The sequence below is a fragment of the Clupea harengus genome, chromosome 17, assembly GCF_900700415.2.
Source record: "Clupea harengus chromosome 17, Ch_v2.0.2, whole genome shotgun sequence".
In the NCBI taxonomy this organism is placed as follows: Eukaryota; Metazoa; Chordata; class Actinopteri; order Clupeiformes; family Clupeidae; genus Clupea; species Clupea harengus.
In genome coordinates this window covers 1,422,125-1,440,269 of record NC_045168.1, presented here as the reverse complement: position 1 = coordinate 1,440,269, position 18,145 = coordinate 1,422,125, and the positions used below count along the sequence as shown (strand labels likewise).

Here is an 18,145-nt window from a genome sequence, read left to right as displayed (position 1 = left end):
TCAGCAGTTGCTTTTCTCCGAATGTGACCAGTTATGAGTGGAATATGATTTAGCTTGTGGAGTTAAGTTGAATCACCTGCCCCATACTTTAGGTAGTTAAGCAAACTGTGAATTTGTGTTAGGCTTTAGCTGTTACTGTAATCCTATGTGGAGAAGTGGTCATATGGTATGCGTGAGACAAAAGGGGGCTTATAAAGTGGCCTTTGCATAACTTCCAACCTCCCATGTTCCTGCTTTTCACCAAAACTATGAGTCAACATGTTTGAGAAGATGTTGGGTGTAGTACTGAATGCTTCATGCTCTCATTGTGTGAATGTAAGGCCTCTTCCCGTGCTATGATTGGACTAACATTGCCAAATACCAACACAGTTCAAAATCATTTGAATGCCTTGTGAGTGTCTCAAGAGAAGTTTCCTCTTTGTCTCATGGATTTCTTAAAATCTGTGAGGAGTAAATGAAGCTTAAGGATGATGGAAGGGGAAGACATGAAACGCATTCTGGATAAAGGTAGCAGAGATTAAATACAAATCACGGCCACATGTATTAGCTGTTACAGAGGTCAAGCACATAATTAAGCTAGTTTCTGAAAAGTAAGGAGAAAATTTCAAACGCACCAGAACTGTTTTTTGTTGAGTGAGTAAATTGAGAAAAATGTGAATTGTTTTTTTTTAGCTGTTTGACAACAAACAGGACCGCTTTCTCTCTCCTGAAACGTTAATTTTATATGAACTTTACAAGCTTTCTTACACTTCTCAAGGCAGTGTCGCAAGCTCGTTCTTATGCAACCGTTTAGTTTTATGCAAGCATAGTCAAAACACTTTGAGCAGACTCTCACACATACATAGTCCACCCACCTCTAGTCTACAGGCTGCAGGGGCTGGTTAGACTACATGTCTAACAAGATACATGACCCTGCATGATACAAGAGCAAAATGGTTGAGAGAAATTTAGTTCTTTTGAACTTACCAACACATTGGAGGCACGAGGCCTACGTGTACACTGATTATCTGTCAGCGCACTTGTTCACAAACTCCATTTTGGACTCTGTAACAGGCATTCTGTATGCTGGTCATGGGCTGATGCACTGTTCTTAGTTCTTACTCACCTGCCAGCGCCGTGGCAAGTCCCAATCCATCTATTCAGTCATGCCCCTGATGTCCTCATAGATGGCGTGTGTAGACCCACCTTATCTTCTTCTATTTCTTCGCGATGGCAGGTCCCTTCACAGATGTCGTGACTACAAACCTCAAGCTGAGGAACCCCTCAGACAGAAAAGTATGCTTCAAAGTGAAGACCACTGCGCCGCGGCGGTACTGTGTACGGCCGAACAGCGGTATCATTGACCCAGGGGCCGCAGTCACTGTCTCAGGTAAGAGTTGCCTGTGTCTGCCTCATGCTACCACAGGTGGAGGAGTCACTTGTCCAAGTCATCAAAATAGAGTGTATTACTTTACAAGGACAGCAATGTTTTAATGTACGACTGTCCAGCTATCATATCTTATAGTCTCATTTGTAACTGACACCATCACTTGGTTCTGTCAGGCAGAATAGTATTGATCTGGTCAGTCTGAATAGGACTGTGCGAAGGTACTGTGTCATTGACTTAATCAGAGTATGATAAACTGAAGCTGCTATAAATATAGTCCTGGCCATTTGTAAGCTGAAAGCTGTCGGGTCCATGAAGATTGGCTCACTAACAATTTCTTGGCACAATACTGCAACAGATATGGGATACTGAGGGGGCAAAATTATTAGTCAATTCTGGATGATGTTACCTGCTGTTGGTATGTGGATTGAGTGATACCATCACCAAACAATGACATTTGTAACTGTGCTGTCATACATTGACAAATGTTATTCTTCCTCTGTTTGACCCTTTTTAGCTGTGGTCATCAGCATATGACCAACAGATATTCATAACATAACAGATGTTACATGACATACATTCATAACAGATATTCTTTTTATTCAGTTCAAATTGCAACATATTTTGCTCATCCTCAGATTCTTTGCATAGGCCTACTGTGTATCTGTTAAAATAGTTAGTTAAAAAGGCAATTTTGCCAACTTGATGATGTATTGATTCATTGTGTGTATACTCATACGGGGCGGCAGTGGTACAGGAGGTAAAGAAGTCGTTTAGTAATCAGAAGGTTGCTAGTTCGATTCCCTGTCGAAGTGTCCTTGAGCAAGGCACTGAACCCCTAATTGCTCCTGATGTGCAGTGTGCCATCAGTGTAAATGTAAAATGTGTATACATTGTAAGTCGCACATATGTAAGTCGCTTTGGATAAAAGCGTCTGCTAAATGACTAAATGTAAATGTAACTCAGTTTAAGATATTTGGTTTAGGCTACGTTCTCATATTTTGACCCTTTACTAAGATTATAAATGGGAAGTGAGTGGCTGGGCCATAGGGTAGTTGAAGTAAAGTGAACCTGCTACTACAAAAGAATTTGTATTGAATGTTGCACTAAATGAAATGGAGCTGTGGCTGAGTTTGAGTGCAATAGGGCAAGCTGTACTTTGAGGAATGACAGATCATGTGAGATGCTAATGTTACAGCTGAAGCAGGAGACACTGATGTGTAGGTTAGCTTTTCAACAAATGGTAGGGAAATGTGTTAATCGGTCTAAACCAGGGGTTCTCAACCTTTTCTACTCCAACGCCCACCTATTCGTATTTGTAACAGGGTGGGGCCCAACAGACACCCCACTTATTTCAGCTAATCTATATTCCATTCTAATTAATAAGCGATTGTTATGTGTCACAAAGAGCAACATCAGCACTTGGTACAGGCAGGAGCCTAGAAATGAATACAAGAAAGTGCAATATCTAGATTTAGATTATCAAAATTGCACCAGAAAACAAAAAGCATTTTCAGTCAAAAGGGATTTATTATCCCAAAAAAGATTTGCAGTAGGCCTAGGTCGATTTGTGAACAGCAAACAAACAAGCAAGTAAATGAAAACAGAATAGACCCAAAAGATAGCATGCACTCAAAACAAGTGAGAACATGCAAACGAGACCACTCAGCTCGGCCTGATTAAAATAGGTGTTGCTTCAGACATGCAAATAAATAGGTCAAAATAATGATTCAAATAATGATTTAAATCTGTTGGTGCAATCTTTTATCAACATAAATAGCACCAAGTATTCCTGGGCAATGGTTCGAGTTGGTAGCTCTCCACAGAAAAGCATGTCCTCTTGTAGAATACCGCTCCAACGATAACGCACAAAAACCAGAAGTAATGCAGCGTTACTGACGTCCGTCGACTCGTCTAACTGTATTGAAAAGAACGGGCTACCTTTCATCCTTTCCAGGACCTGGTTCTGTATGTCCAAGGCCATCTCCAAAATCCGGCGACTTACTGTGTCGTTTGAAAGTGGTACTGTCAAGAGTTTCTTCGCAGAATCTTCCCCAATCATCTCGCGGCACATATCCACGCAGCTGGCAGCAACAGTTCCTCTGCGATCGTAAAGGCCCTCTTGGTCTGTGCCACACGTCTAGCTACCAAGTAATTTGACTTCAAAGCACTTGTCGATTGTCAAGCAATGTCAAAATGGGCTTCTTTTGTGTCTGAAGTCCGTTTTCTTTTAAAATATTCCACCGGCTTTTCAGCGAGTGCTGGATGTCGCAACTCCAAATGTCGCTTCAGATTTGAAGGTTTGAGCGCCTCATTAGACAGCGTTAAAGCGCACTTGACACACTGCGCTCTGGGCTCAACGTCGTCACCTCCATTCACAAACCAAATCTAATATAATCAAGGTCGTATTTACGCTGAATTTCAGTAGTCTTTTGCTTGAGAAACTTCTCAAGTTTTCTGCTAATATCGCCACAGAGTAGAACGTTAAGCTTAACTGAGCGCCTCAACTTGATGATGCTGTAAAGTTCAAACAAGATAGGATATTATTTTCATGTTTTGTCTGTTATGCTAATTTATACATTTTATATTGTGTTTAAAACATTGAATTTCAATCATACATTTTATTAATATTGTTCTCAACTAAAAATCAGTTCTTCGTGGAAAATTAGCTTCAACTTGAAACATTTTCAGGGCCCACTAGAAAGCTCTGCATTTACATTTCTTGCCTGGTGTGCATGCTAAGGTTTCATTATTTTAAGAATGAACACATTCAAACGTATGTTCAACATACAATGTGGTCATCCCGCAGATTTCTTTTCTTTTTCTCGTCTGCTTCTGACTGGTTGCCTTCCCACCATGTCTTTTGTAAATTGTTGCATATAGCCTTCATATCATCACCATAGAAGAGACAGGTTGTAGGCGCAACAAAACAAACCACAGGGAGAGAGGAGGTGGCACTACAGTCTTTCATGTCATTATTTCGGTTAAATATAGAATATTGGTTTAATGGTTCAGGAGTAAAAGTAGATTATTATTATCTATTTGAACTTAGTTTTAATGTATTTATTTTATGGTGCGCCTTGTGGCACTTGGTCAATGTACAGCGTGTGACCTGCGTGTACGTGGCAGCGGCCCTGCAAGAAGAGAGAACAGATCAATCCCATGCAGAAAAGGAGAAGCAACAAAAACAAATCTGATGAGTCATTCATAACTCTTTCTTTTCCTCCATAGTAATGCTGCAGCCGTTTGACTATGATCCAAATGAAAAAAGTAAACACAAATTCATGGTGCAGACCATTTTCGCACCACCCAATGTCCCAGACCTGGAAGGAATGGTAAGACCCTCTGTCAGACTCTTTCTGTTGACCACAGCTTGTATCCCTTGGCCATGTTCCAATGAAAAAGTGAAATGTTTACCTTTGATAGCACAGTGGTGTATTGGGCTCCTCAGTTTCGCAACAGATGATCATTAGTTATGTGTTTTCCTGCAATTCATTACATTTGACAGTAGATGGCAGTATATGCACTTCTCATTGACTTCCTCGATTAAATCGCTGTATAATTTTGAGCGCACAAGAAATAGGTTAATAGATGCTCCTTCACTTGGTGTAATTAATCTTTAACATGCACAAAATTGCTTTTTTTTAAAAAATTTTAAATGAAATGTTAATTACTTGAGTTAATTTCGTCGTTATTGCATGCAGAAAGAACAGTCAGTGACATGATGTGTATGTATAAGTTAAAACCCTACTGACAAAAGGCTACTGCAGAGAAGTAACCATCCATCGTAACGCTTGTCAGTTTTACAGAATGAATGCCCTGTGTCTAATTGGGAAAATGAGTAAATCAGTAAGGTATTGTGGTCTCTGTACCAAATACATGGCACAAAACCTTGCATTTCTGTATCTCCCAGTGGAAAGAGGTGAAACCTGACGACCTGATGGACTCCAAGCTGCGATGCGTGTTTGACATGCCTTCTGAAAACGATAAAGTGGTGAGTGGAGTCCTCAGTAACGGCGGTTGCTGCAAGGCGACTGCAAGTATTTAACCTTTTCGCAGTTCCCTGTTCTGCGTGCTTGGTAGATGCTGCTGTTGCTGCTGCTTGTGGTTGCAGGGCTCTTTTATAATGCAACAGGCTCTGTTTCTCACAGAGACTCTCACGCTGCTCTGGCACATCCTACAAGGCCGGTCTGCACACTCTCTCTCTCTCTCTCTCTCTCTCTCTCTCTCTCCTCTCTTGTCCTGGCTGTAGGTGCCTCTTTTACTCTTCACTCACATAGGTACAATCATTAATGGAGGCTATGCGCACATTGCTTTTACCAGTAATGTCCATTAACAACAACCAAAACATCATCATCATTATTATTGCCATCATCATTTGTCTTCTCACTCCATTAACCCTGCACTAAGAGATCAGCATTCCTAATCAATAGCTTAAAGTTAAAGGCTCTCCTAATTGTGCGTGTCCCACTACACTGTATGTTTTGATGCCCTTCTTATGGTTTTCTCATCTCACACCATAATGAAGGGGTGAGTGATTGGTTTTCACAAGGCCATTTGAGTGCTTTGCCTAAACAATACAGTTTTGTGGGGCCTAGGAGCAGCAGTGTGACCCACTGTTGTCCAACCATGAGAGTCAGGGCCTCCGTGGATGTTTGATCTACCTGTCGACCCTGCTTGTGATTGCATGCTACTTGTACCCTCCCCCCCCCCCCCCCTCTTTACCCTCCTCCCTTGTGCCTTGCTGGCACCGCCCCCAGTACCTCAGGAGCAGGCCCGTAGGGCTCAGCACCCCCCAGTACACCCCCAAGGTTCCCAAGTACCTCGGTGACAAGGGCGCCATGACCCCTGGCGACTTCTTCACCCCGCTAGGCCGCAGGGCCGTGTGTGACCCAGAGGAAGTGGGCGACGTCCCAGACATGTCACAGGCCAGTAAAGTGAGGGGCAGGAAGTGGAAGGTTTGTGGCAGGGAGACAGAGGTAGGGTGATGGGTAAGGCACCAGAAGAAAAACTAGGATTTAAGTGGAGTGAAACCAGATTTCTTCTGCCCTTCACCCAGATCGAGTAGGCTGAAGGTATTGTAGAACTCTGAGATTGTGTACAGAATAGGTCATAGTCATAGCATGTCTGACAAATCCCTGATGTCCATATTAAAATATGTAGATGGATTAAAACAGGAACAATAACACAAAGTTGCTGTTAAGAATTTGCCTTATAGGCAGTTTGAAAATGTCAGTGAAGGGGAAAAATTGAGAGGAAGTTCTAAATCCCTTGGATTTGGCGTGAAACGACCAGCTTATTTACTAGTGTTCCCTTATGAACTTTATAAATTAGTGGTTATTCACTTAGGGATGTGAAAAGCCAAGCAGATGCCAGAATTATTGTGCATTCAGGCAGCTGGGAATTGGGAAAATTCCCACTTCGGAACAAACAGGCAATGGTGTTGACAGTTAAGTAGGCTAGCTAGCCGGAAGGTTAACATTACGTTAGTTACACAAAAGCCATCTGTTAAGTATCGTTTAACGCCACAATCACCTGTGCTAATGAGTACAACCTAAATAAACGATGAAGATGAATGATGTGTGTAGAGCAAGTAAAAAAAATTGTTGTCTTTCGCCACAAACGTTGCAATGTCAATTTACGTCAAACCTACTTCTCAGAGCTCTTAAAAACCTCCCACTTTCCTAGTGGGATCTTCTGAGTTTGACAGGCATTCGGGTGTAATTTCCCACTCGGAGGTTGGAACGTTCCCACTTCCCAGTTGCTCGTGAACGCACAATTAGTGTAGTTTAGCTCTTCATTGGAGTGTAATTAGCTCCTGCTGTACTAACAGAAACATCATAACGCTTCCCATACATCAGTGAAACTGATCTTAATTAATCATGAAGGGAGAAAAGAGGGTTTGTCTGCCATGTTTGCCTGTGAATTAGCAGAGCGGATCTGTTGTGGTGTTCCTCAAATCTGGCCCACACATACCAATGTCCATCATAGTGATGTTAATGGTACTTAAGAAATGCACAAAGCCTTGGGACTGGGGTCTTTGATTTGAGGAACCTCACTAGGAGGGCTTGCACATGACCCATTGCACCCCTCTCAAGATTCTCACCTGCTGTTCCTTGCAGAATGACGTTGACGTAACCAAATCCGCCTCCTCCCTCCACGTCTCCAAGTCGGACAGCACGTCGGCCCCCAAGCCCGTCAGCACGTCCCTGGACGACACGGAGAAGAAGAAGCTCCAGGACGAATGCAAGAGGCTGCAGTCTGATATGGCAAGACTGGCAGACGAGAACAGGCAACTTAAGGTAACCTCCAAAATTTCTCAAGGTTTTATGAATATAAATCTCCTGAGAGTAACTGCAGAATGTTGGGGTAGGTAGAAAGGACGTAGAAGTGGCTCCACTCTTGTGCTCAAGGTTGCTTTTAAAACCAGATTGCCTTGGATTTAAGCCGTCCTTTAGTTGTGAAATTACGTTTCTTTTGAGACTCTATTCATCATCTTTATTATTAATGTTTTCACAAAAAAATTAATTACTTGCAAAACCTGCATGGGTAAATCATTTTAGCAAAGGGTCTTAGCAACAAGCTTCTTGAGATCAAAATGTTCCTGGTTGTCATCACATAGGGCAGATCTCTGTTTCCTTGCACATTCACTTGCACTATGAAACATGTTTTTTTCAGCACATCATCCTACTGATGTTCTATTTCGCTTTCATTGGTTCACAAGGGTTGAGCTGCGTCTTAAAAAAACTGTCCTTTGTTAGCCTTCTCTGGTGCGGTAGTCAGGGAGAGTTTCAGTGCAGCGAGGAAGGACTCGCACACAGAGAACAGAAAAGAAATTCAGACTGGGGTTTCAGTATTTCTATTTGTTACATTAAAGGGCTATACAGACAGTGAAAAACAGTCATTGGGCTTTCCTCGGTGCAAAACATTTCTATTTCTCTTTCATGTCTTGCGCACATGGATGTGCTCAGTATTTATGTGAAGGCAAATATTGATTTGGCCACACCGTCTTGCTGCAAGGATTATTAGGCATAACCTTCATTACAAATTATAATCTGTCATTGTATAGGTGGTCAGTTCCCCTCCTGACTATCCTTATGTAAGGCCTGTTGGGTGTAGTCATCAAGATGGCTGTCCTTCATATCTCATATGAAGTGAATATGTCCTATTGTCCAGCCTTACATGTTTATTTGCTCAGTCATCTTTTGGAGACCGTTACTAGATGATTTGTCAGGTGTTGATGATCGGTTGTCATAAGTGTAATAATGGGACTAGACGTTTAAAACTTTCACTGATTTCTAGTGTGTGTGCGCAAGTTGCATAGTCTGTTTTCTTTGGCATACTATTTGTGAAGACAAAATCCTTAAGTGCTACACAGTAGTAAGCACACATTGCCGTTTCCAGCTCTTCAGTTCTTTGGCAGGTAATGTTCAGAGAGAAGGCAGGGCTGGGAGACGGCTGAGGTGAGCAGCACAGAGGTGGAGGAGCACCAGATTTAAGATTCCTCCACAGCAGTATCCTGCACGTCGAGCTCATGTCAAGATGGGCTTTGATGTCTGGAAGGCGGGCTTCTAAAACATAGTCACGATTTGAGATGAATCATACATTTCCAGGTCCCACTTTATGCACGGCAGCCGTGCTCGTCACTGCGTGAGAGCTGAGGGTTTCTGCCGCTTCTTGCCGCTCAGAAGTTTGCTTTTTTTTTTTGGTGTGACGCAGGTGTACAGAGGCACGGCAATTACTAGCTGTCAGATTTTCTCTCAGAGTTCCTTCCTCTTCGTTTTTTAAAGAGACAAAATGCTACCACTAAAGTCAAAGCTTCAACTTCAACGCTCAGTCATTGTTGTCAAAAGGACCAGCGTTGCAGTACTAGTGTACCTTTTAGACACAGATGCTTAAACACTCCAAGTCCTCACACTATCCTCTCCCCTCCTGTTTCTCTAAAGGATGATGGTGTGAGACAGAGAAAGGCCCTGCGACCTGACAACATGGTATCAAACACAGGAGCCATGATGAGCAAGCAACAGAGCTCCAGTTCCCTGCCGTCGCTACTTGTTGTCATCGCCGCCATCTTCATTGGATTCTTCCTAGGGAAGTTCATCTTGTAGATAACAAGAGGCGATTTACGACAGTCTGTCCACCTCCCGCTCCCCCCCCCCCCTAACTCCCTTTCTCCAGTGTTTTCCAAACCTGAAGGGGGGTTACAAAAAAGAAACAAGAAGAAACGACAAAATGCCACGTGTGTTCTCATTCAACCCAAAGTCATCAGTGGTAAGGTGGCCCCCTGTGGTCCACACACACTTGTGTACAAAATCATCGAATGGGCCTCTTTCTCCTCCTCCACGTTACACGGTTATTAAACAGAAGTGCATATACACACACATGCTCAAAAACACACACACACACACACACACGCACGCACGCACACAGGCACACAGGCAAACAAACACATACATGTGTTCTCACAGATGAGCGGAATGAAGTTTATCCTATTTTTTTTGTTTTGTTGTAATTTACAGTTTGTTTTGTGGTGAGGGATTGGGTTTTTCAAGGGCTGGGTGGGATGAGTGAAAAAAGGAGAAAATCTTCCATCTGTCACAGCATCAGTAGCAGGATAAGGGCGAGGTACTGTGTAGAGACCTTGATGGGGAAATTCACAAAAACAATAAATAATAAATTTGAATTGTTCTCTCTTTCTCTCTCTCACTCACTCTCTCTCTCTCTCTCTCTCTCTCTGTCTCTCTGTGGTTTTAATGAGAGTGGCACGGAATGTTTTAAGTGTCTTGCACATGTTATTTTAATCTGTTAAAGAAATAATAAACCAATACTCTAAAGAAATACATATAAAAGACTGCTTCATGTTGCTGTATGGGGTTTAACATCAAAATACTCCAGTAAGTTCTGAAAATGTTTATTTTTCTCAATGAATGTGAAGACCACCTGGAAAAAGGTGCCTCTTCCCCTGGACATTTTATTTTTCTGATACCACAATGAAGCAAAAACAAGCTTCCAAATATTATTTGTTCTCTTTAAGAGTTATCCTTGCATAAATTGACTATCCTGACCTGTGTGAGGCAAATGTTGACTGAAGAACTCCATGCTTTACAATCCTGTCCTATGGTATTTAACATGAAATAAGATTAAATAAAATATCTAACATTCTTTAACATGTCTTAATTTGTCTTTGTGTTGCCCTTGTGTGTTGGGGGCGCGCATTTCAGAGATCGATGTGCCTCGTTTGTATCTGTCTAGGAACGGTTTATTTGCCATCTTAGTGTAAGCATAGAAGACCATAGAATTTATTTAATATCCTTAGTATATACACAAATAACATCTGACACAATTTACTATTTACAAAGAGCTTTGCTTGTACAATAACTTTCAGAACTGAAGATGTTAGTATATTTGGACAGATTTGATGGTTGGCTAGCTTTAGGCAAATGCACTGTTTCGCATACCATAGCATTCTGTACAACATTTGAATGTTTATTTTAGCTTTCTTTTAATCCCTTTTGTAAACATCTTAGACAAATAACACCAACTGCTGAAATCACATAAACTTGGCGCATGTATTCCCAGTCCTGCTCACAACTGTCTCTTGATCATTGAGAGCTAAATGTTTGTTCTCGTACCATCCGCCTTAGATAGAGGACAAAGTCCCTCGCATCCCTTTATTTTCTGAAAGCGCCACTCGAAACAGAAAGTCCAGAACCTTTACTAGAGCAATCTTTTGCAGGGTGAACTTTCCCTTTTTGTGTCCGTCCAACCAAGGCTGTTCTACCCTCTGAATAGTCATAATAGGCGTCAGACCTTGTGGTTTTGTCTGAACTACATGATCTGTAAAATCACAAGAGCCCAGACGAGAGTAGAAAGACAAAACCGACAGTCACAGTAGCAGCCAATGCAGCCATTTCCCAGTCTGAAGTTCTGGTCCCCCTCCCTCCCGGTGTTAAGGCCCCCCTGGTTGCCAGGGGAACACTGCACCAGTGGAGGCTGGTAGGAGGTGGCTCTCTTGTGCGGCTGGTTGGGGCTTGAACCGTTGGTGGGTCGCTGGCCGTTGTAAAGCAGACGTCTGCCGGAGGGGTCACTCTCAATGCGGAACAGCTCGTGCTCGGTGTGGGGGAGGCGGATGCCGAGGGCGGCACAGCCAGCTGTGGGGGTGACATCCTGCTCCACGCCCAGACGCCAGGAGCCCTCAGTGCCACACTCGTCGCCACTGAAAATGTTGAGGAGGGAAGTGGTGGCCAAGTCCATGGGGGTCACCTTCATCTGAGTCACTGGGAGATTAAACAGAAATATCATTCAACTCACTGTTTCAGAGGTCCAGCATGGTAGTAACTGGCATCCCATGTTCAATTGTGATTTCCTCTTTTTCCAAAGGCACACAACTGTACAGACTGGGAACTGAAGTTGTACTTACCCTGGGAAAGGCCCTAAACAGGGCAGACCTACTAAACTCGATGTTGGCACCACTCTTTCACCCAACAAAATTAACTCAGAGGGTTTGTTGAATTGAAATAGTTTAATTTGGTTGAGATGATTGAATTATTTTCTTCTGTGAATGTGGTTACTTTAAGTAAAACCAAATTAAAATAATCAAGACGCTCAATCAACTTAGTTGTTTCATTTTGGCTCAATGCAAATTGAGGTTGGTGTAACTGCACCTTCAAATGAAATTACACAAATGATAAATGCTAAGGTTCAAATTAATTAATTTTCTAAGTCTAATGAAAGCCTAGAGGATTGTCAAATTTGCTAAACTATATTACATTTGAATTACACAAACTACGTTTGGTTCTCTTGAAAACATGATGATGATATTACGTTGGAATAAATAATTCTGACACTGCATTCAACTTCCATTTGAATCATGTAAGCTAAGTGAAAAGAAATAAAGTACGTATTGAACTGGTTCCCATCAGCCATTGCAGGGACTTTGAAATAATCAAGTTTATTACACTTTAAAAATTAATCCTGTAGGGAAGTAGATTTTATTAGAAAAAAATTCAGCAAAAGCACAAAAATGTACCTAATAAAATCATCACTGTTTTGCTGAAAGGTTTGAGGTGATTTTGGTTTTTAGAAATAAACAGAAAAATTTCACTAAAAATGTTTAAATCTTTTTGCATAATATTTCAGGAAATGGTTTACTCTTTTTAATTAATATGTTAGAACATTTCTCTTTTGGTTGTAATTGTGCATATGGCATAAGGAATGTTTTGTCTGAGGTATGTTCTAAACCTAACATTATCAACCACTTGCTCTGTGAATTTGACCATCTTAGGTGATTTGTCATGCCTTTTTTACACTGTAAAACCTAATACTAACTTCAAATTAGTTCACTTGTGCTTAGATTTTGCAAATCAAGTTATCACTATTTCAGCAGAGAAAAATCTAAATGTACTACTTTGGAGCGGCTGAAATAATCTAGTATGGCCATAAACTGAATATGAGCCAACACCTGACCTAACCAGAAACAAATAAGGATGGACATCATTAGTAGAATTCAGTGTTGAAAAATGAAGTTAACCCTAGGTTGATGTTAATTGTAAGGTTAATGTGAAGTTAAATGACTGCATGTTTATGTTAACTTTACAACATATGCTAAGGAGCAATTAATGCCTGTAAATTGCAGTGGTGAGTACATTGATGAATTCCTGGTTCTAGGGATTATGGGTAAATGTCAGTATCTTGTTGTAAAGTTTAATCATTTTAACTGTTTAGTCTGGTTTCTCATGATGTGGACATGGTAGTTTATGGTATTATGTTATGTTATGTTATAACTATATATGTTTAGAGTAGATTTTTGAAGACAGAATTTGTTTTTCTGTGTGCTTAATGACAATTTACTTTGTATGTCAAGCAGCATTGATGAGCTTCTGTGTGAATTTTATCTGATATGGAAGGTAGTGGTGTGTTGGACTTCTATACATCACTACCCTTTATCCTGTGGAGTGAGTGAATCTTAAGTACAAACATTTGTGTAAAGTTGAGATGAATCTCACTTGAATAAGATTCATGTTAGTCTGCCTTGAGATATATATTTTGACATATATTCACATTCATGAATTACGAGAAGGGCTGAATATGTTTTGCAAGGCCCATATGTGGCATGCAGTCAGAGTTTGGATTGTCACGCCTGCCCACATGAATACTGTTGACCATAGTCATCTGCTGGATGGTGTTGTGGCATCATCATTTCATTCAGTATATAAAGGACACAATACCATGACAGCTTTGTATAGCCTATAACATCACTATGGCTTAAATTCTGTTCATTCAACAAAATGCGTGTGGTCCCAATGTGTGAAGTTTACTTCCAAAAGCTACACATTCAAAGCATATAAAAATCCAATATACTGCAGTATACAGCGATATATATAGCAGTCACAGAGGTGATTTAACATACCTGTGAAGACAAACTCAGTGCCACCCATGACCTTGGCCGAGGGTTGACCTTGGCTGTAGTGGCCAATGGCATGCATGCTGAAGGTGGGCAGCCTGCAGACCGGGTCAGCGTAGTGGTAGTACTGTCCCTCCCAGGTGCGGCCATCTTTGTTGAAGACAAAATGGCGGGTGAGGAAGAGGACGCCAGGGCGGACCTCACAGCGCTGGCTCACCCAGTGTCCTTGGACCCTAACTGGGGAGTCGGCCTGCGGAGGTAGGGAGGGGGGCTGCTGGAGACTCCCCCGCGACATGATCCGGCAAATGATGCAGGAGTGATCGTGACTGTGCTGGAGAGAAGAGGACAACAGACCTTTTTGGTTAGTGTGGTGTACAACATGGTTCTGTGAAATCCAGTTCATGACATCCAAACACTATTATTTTCAACCCCTCACCTCTTACTTTATTGTTGATGGTTAAACTGCAAACAATTATAGTGACCAGTCAATTCATTATGCCATTACAACACCAACCACCAGCAATCAGAACCAGAAACATGGCCAAATTTGGATGAGCACTACTAGAGCCAAAGTTTCAAATGATGACTTCCAAGAAAAACTTAATTGAAGCATAACAATCAGCACTCTCTCATTTTTAACAGTCGACAGCTGCTCTTGAATGCAATGCTTTTGTAAGAGTAGTGTTCTCACATCAGCCTCACTCGAAGGAATGTTTGTGGAGACCAAATCACAAAATACCAGCACATGTGTGTCTTGACTATTGACCAAACTCTTGTTCACATTCAAGTTTCAACACTAACATTTCCAAAGAAGGTTGTGGTGGCAGCCATACAAACAAACAATTTATTTTTCCACACAGAAGAGAAACTTTTGTTTAAATGTTAATCAATCACTTGACCCGCCCTCTAGCCCACAAAATAAAGAGGCTGGCATGGACTCTGTTATTTCATACACTGGGAAAATTCTGGCTTAACTACAGATAGACCTCGGGCATTTGCACCGAAACAATCACTATGGGGGGACTGTGGTAAACCCCGCAACAGCACCCGAGGGAATTTGGTCAGAAGCTTCTTTTTTTTTTTTTTACTAAAACAAAGCATGCGGTTTGGCTTCAGGTTCAAAACAGTAGAGGTTCAGAGGGTTCGCACGACTCTCTGATATCATTATGATAGCCCTCACTTCATTAGTGAGCGCGAGTGTAATTACAAGTTATGTTTAATTCATGCGATATCAATCAAATGTGGAGGGGCCAGAGGACTTCTGAGAGAGATGAGGACAGACAAGGTTTTTAATGGGGGGCAGGCAGACCGTTGACAGCCAATGATTTGCCAAGGCTTACTTGAGTCATCCGTCATAAATAATTAAGATTGTACTAGAAACTCATTACCATGGCATTACATATTTCATATACTAGCGCTTCTTTTTAATTTTTTTCTCCTCTAAAACGGGCATCAAAATGAATGCCAGCAAATGTATGGAAGAGGAGTGTGAGCGCACACACGCGCGGGCACGCACACACACACACACACATGAAAGGCATAAATCCTTCAGAAAGCCCCGTTCCATCTCTCTGGTCTGGCTCCAGATTAGCCAAGCCCCTGTGATGGAGCCGGAGGCACGCACAGAATCCGCGCGGAGCATCAGCGCAGCGCCGCGTGCAGAGGCATTTCCCATTCTCTTTGAAGAGCGCGCGCAGAGGATCACTGCTGTGGGCACGCTCTCGCACTACCAAAATCATTACCTTTACAACGTCGGCCGAGAGTGCGGCAGTGAGGCATGCCGCAAACGTGAGTTGACCTACAGCATTGATCAGGCAAGGCATCTCAGACGCCCTATGATCAATGTCTGCATGAGAACCCCTTCAAGAGGGCTTGTACCCCACAGGCGGAACCACACACGACACTTTGGTTTGTCCATACGCATATATCACGTCATGTAACTTTAATTCTATAGGCCTATCAAATCATCTCATTTATCAATAGTACAAAATCTACCGAGTTCATTTTTTGCTTGCTCATCATCACTAAAACCTTGCTGAGAGGTGAATTTATGAGGTTGAGACTGAGGATGGTGAAGGTTGCCCCTGGTGGTTTATCTTTTCCTAAGCCTCTCTATCTCATTTAAAGCCCGATGCTGGATCAGCACCTGGAGGGCCCCTGAGATGCTGACCTTGATGCTTTGCAGCGGGGGCTGGTAGCTTGAGGGCTTGTGGACCCTCCTCCGGGAGACGTCGGTGTGCAAGTCTCCAAGAAGCAGCTCCTTCGTCTGGCTGTCGGGGTCGCCATGGCGATAGTGCCTCTCCACGCGCAGCAGCAGAAGCTCTTGCATGCTGAAACCCAGCGGCCCCGTGCAGTCACGTCCCGTTGCCCGGTCCCACAGCTCGTAGCTCTCTTCCGGCTTCAAAGCTTCATCAAGCCCGCAGTCCCGGCTCAGTTTCGCGCTGAGGTCTCTTGCCGCCTCAGCAGTGTGGCACATCAGCAAGACGCGATGGAGCTGGTAGTCCGCCTCCGTACCTCCGCGGATGGCCCAGGAGGCCTGTTGCACATGTACACTCCCCTGGATGAGAAGAGAGTATGTGGGCTTGGTGCAGTGATTGTCCCGGTAGTAGAACTGCAAAGCATTGAAGCTGTGGTTGTGGTAGAATCGGTAAGACCTGGTGAGAAATTCGGGCCCCGGCCTCACTTCACAGCTGAAGGAATAAAATATGAATACAGAAGTCATTATAGTCTAGTACATGCATTTTCATAATTTTCATCTCTAAGCACTTAGCTGTCCCTCCCACAAACCTACTCCCTGTAGGCTATGATAATTATCATTAGAACAGGAAAACGCACTATCACTCCCAGTCGTTGTCGCATTTTTAAAACAATTAGGCCTACGTGTGAACATTTCAAAAGTGGTGTCTGACCTGGATGAGACCCACTGTGCGGTGATGTTGGGCGGCATGTGCACTGCGACCTGCGCCCCGCTGTAGAGATGTTTCAGCATATGGTGGCATTCGGTGGAGTGCCTCTCAATGTTCCTCCCCGACGCCAGCGGGCTGAGTGATGACCCTGCGGCATTGCCTGTGGGAGGTAAGGTTTGTCAGAGTGGCTACTGGCATACAACGGAGGATGACGGTGTGCATGTTGCACTCCACGGAACGTGATGCAGTACTTGCTGTCATTTCCTCATACATAGACATTTTCAAGTAAAACTATCGTTGAACTATGAAATGTTCCATAGTTAGGCATAATGTCAAACGAGAAAGGCTTCTCGAATGCTCAATTTTTAAGGCTACTGCACCTTAATGCGTTATTTTCAGAGTGAATTATCAAGTATTTCTGAAACCTACTTTCGGCATTGGCATCATAGCATTATGATTTAATGATAATAATTCTGTGGGAACACAATGTGTCTGGGGTGACAAAGGCGCGACTTCAAGAACAAAGTTACTCACCAACATTCAAGCGCATTGCCAGAGGGAAACTTATTAAACTGAACAGCAGAAGTAACTCCATCTCGGGTAGACGCAGACCCAAAATATGATTTACTTTCGATGCAGGGAAGACTCGACAGTAGAGTGCAATGCAAATCTTCGAAATTGCAATGATCAAGAGGAACGCAAGACTCCAAGGTCAATTGTGGAAAAACCTCCAAACTACACAAGTTACTCCAGGTAGTATGTCGTTCCTTTGGCTTCCCTCATCCTCGAGAGTCCTCCAAATACTTAAAATGTTCTTCGTTTAGTCGTAACAGTTGCCATCTGTGCTTAAAGAATCATTCCATGATGTTGAGAGTCGCCGTTGTTGCATTTCTTGAGACGTGTCTAGTAGTCCGGGTTAAAAAGAAAAAATTGGAACTTTTTTGATCGGATATTCGCGTTCTTCCAGAGAGGCAAGAGAGGCGAGCGAAGCCCACTGGAATGCGGCGCGGGAGAAATATCTGATATGTTGTGCGAGACAACTATCTCAGCTTTTATCTCAGTTTCATCATCCACTTATCCCTTTTGAACGCGTCATAACCACCCACTGCCCGCCTTTAAAACACGGAGATCTTAGGGGAGGGCACTGTCACGATATGAACTCTGCGCCTCCCGTCAAACCGTGGAGTCATCCCCGTGTGATCGGTATGAGGACACATTTGCCTCTTTGGACTCTAATCACAAAATGTATCGTTAAAGGTTTTTTTCCTCCCGCTTTGACAAATGTCTCCAAATATCACGAGAAATATGATCGGTTGTCTCAGACTGACGACTGTCAAACATGAATGAGTCATGGCTTTTGAGAATAGCACAAGGCACGTGCGTAATTGTGTGGTCATTCTTATTTTCAAAGACACTTCCATGTTGAACGATACTAACGTAAAGTTTCTTCAGTTTCTTCCTAAATGCCAA

The 18,145-nt window shown here is 42.7% G+C and overlaps 3 protein-coding genes across 3 annotated transcripts in view; 1 reads left to right on the top strand and 2 right to left on the bottom strand.

Moving 5' to 3' along the window:
* Positions 1-226, bottom strand: part of LOC105890203 (glial cells missing transcription factor 2) — a 3,622-nt gene extending 3,396 nt beyond the window's left edge. The window contains exon 1 of the mRNA XM_031584396.1: positions 220-226. Coding sequence (XP_031440256.1) covers positions 220-226 — 7 coding nt within the window. The remainder of the gene's footprint in view (positions 1-219) is intronic.
* Positions 227-1,178: 952 nt separating this feature from the next.
* LOC105890238 (vesicle-associated membrane protein-associated protein A-like) lies at positions 1,179-10,533 on the top strand. Its single transcript, XM_031583757.2, has 5 exons — positions 1,179-1,369; positions 4,598-4,701; positions 5,280-5,360; positions 7,489-7,668; positions 9,313-10,533. Exons 1-5 carry the CDS (start codon positions 1,210-1,212, stop codon positions 9,472-9,474), a joined length of 687 nt encoding a protein of 228 aa, XP_031439617.1. The 5' UTR covers positions 1,179-1,209; the 3' UTR covers positions 9,475-10,533.
* A 121-nt stretch (positions 10,534-10,654) lies between these two features.
* LOC105890143 (protein APCDD1-like) lies at positions 10,655-17,940 on the bottom strand. The gene is made up of 5 exons (XM_012816115.2): positions 17,210-17,940; positions 16,679-16,835; positions 15,940-16,459; positions 13,776-14,100; positions 10,655-11,643 (listed from the first exon to the last, which is right to left on the bottom strand). Exons 1-5 carry the CDS (start codon positions 17,268-17,270, stop codon positions 11,195-11,197), a joined length of 1,512 nt encoding a protein of 503 aa, XP_012671569.1. The 5' UTR covers positions 17,271-17,940; the 3' UTR covers positions 10,655-11,194.
* Between the last annotated feature and the right edge of the window lie 205 nt (positions 17,941-18,145).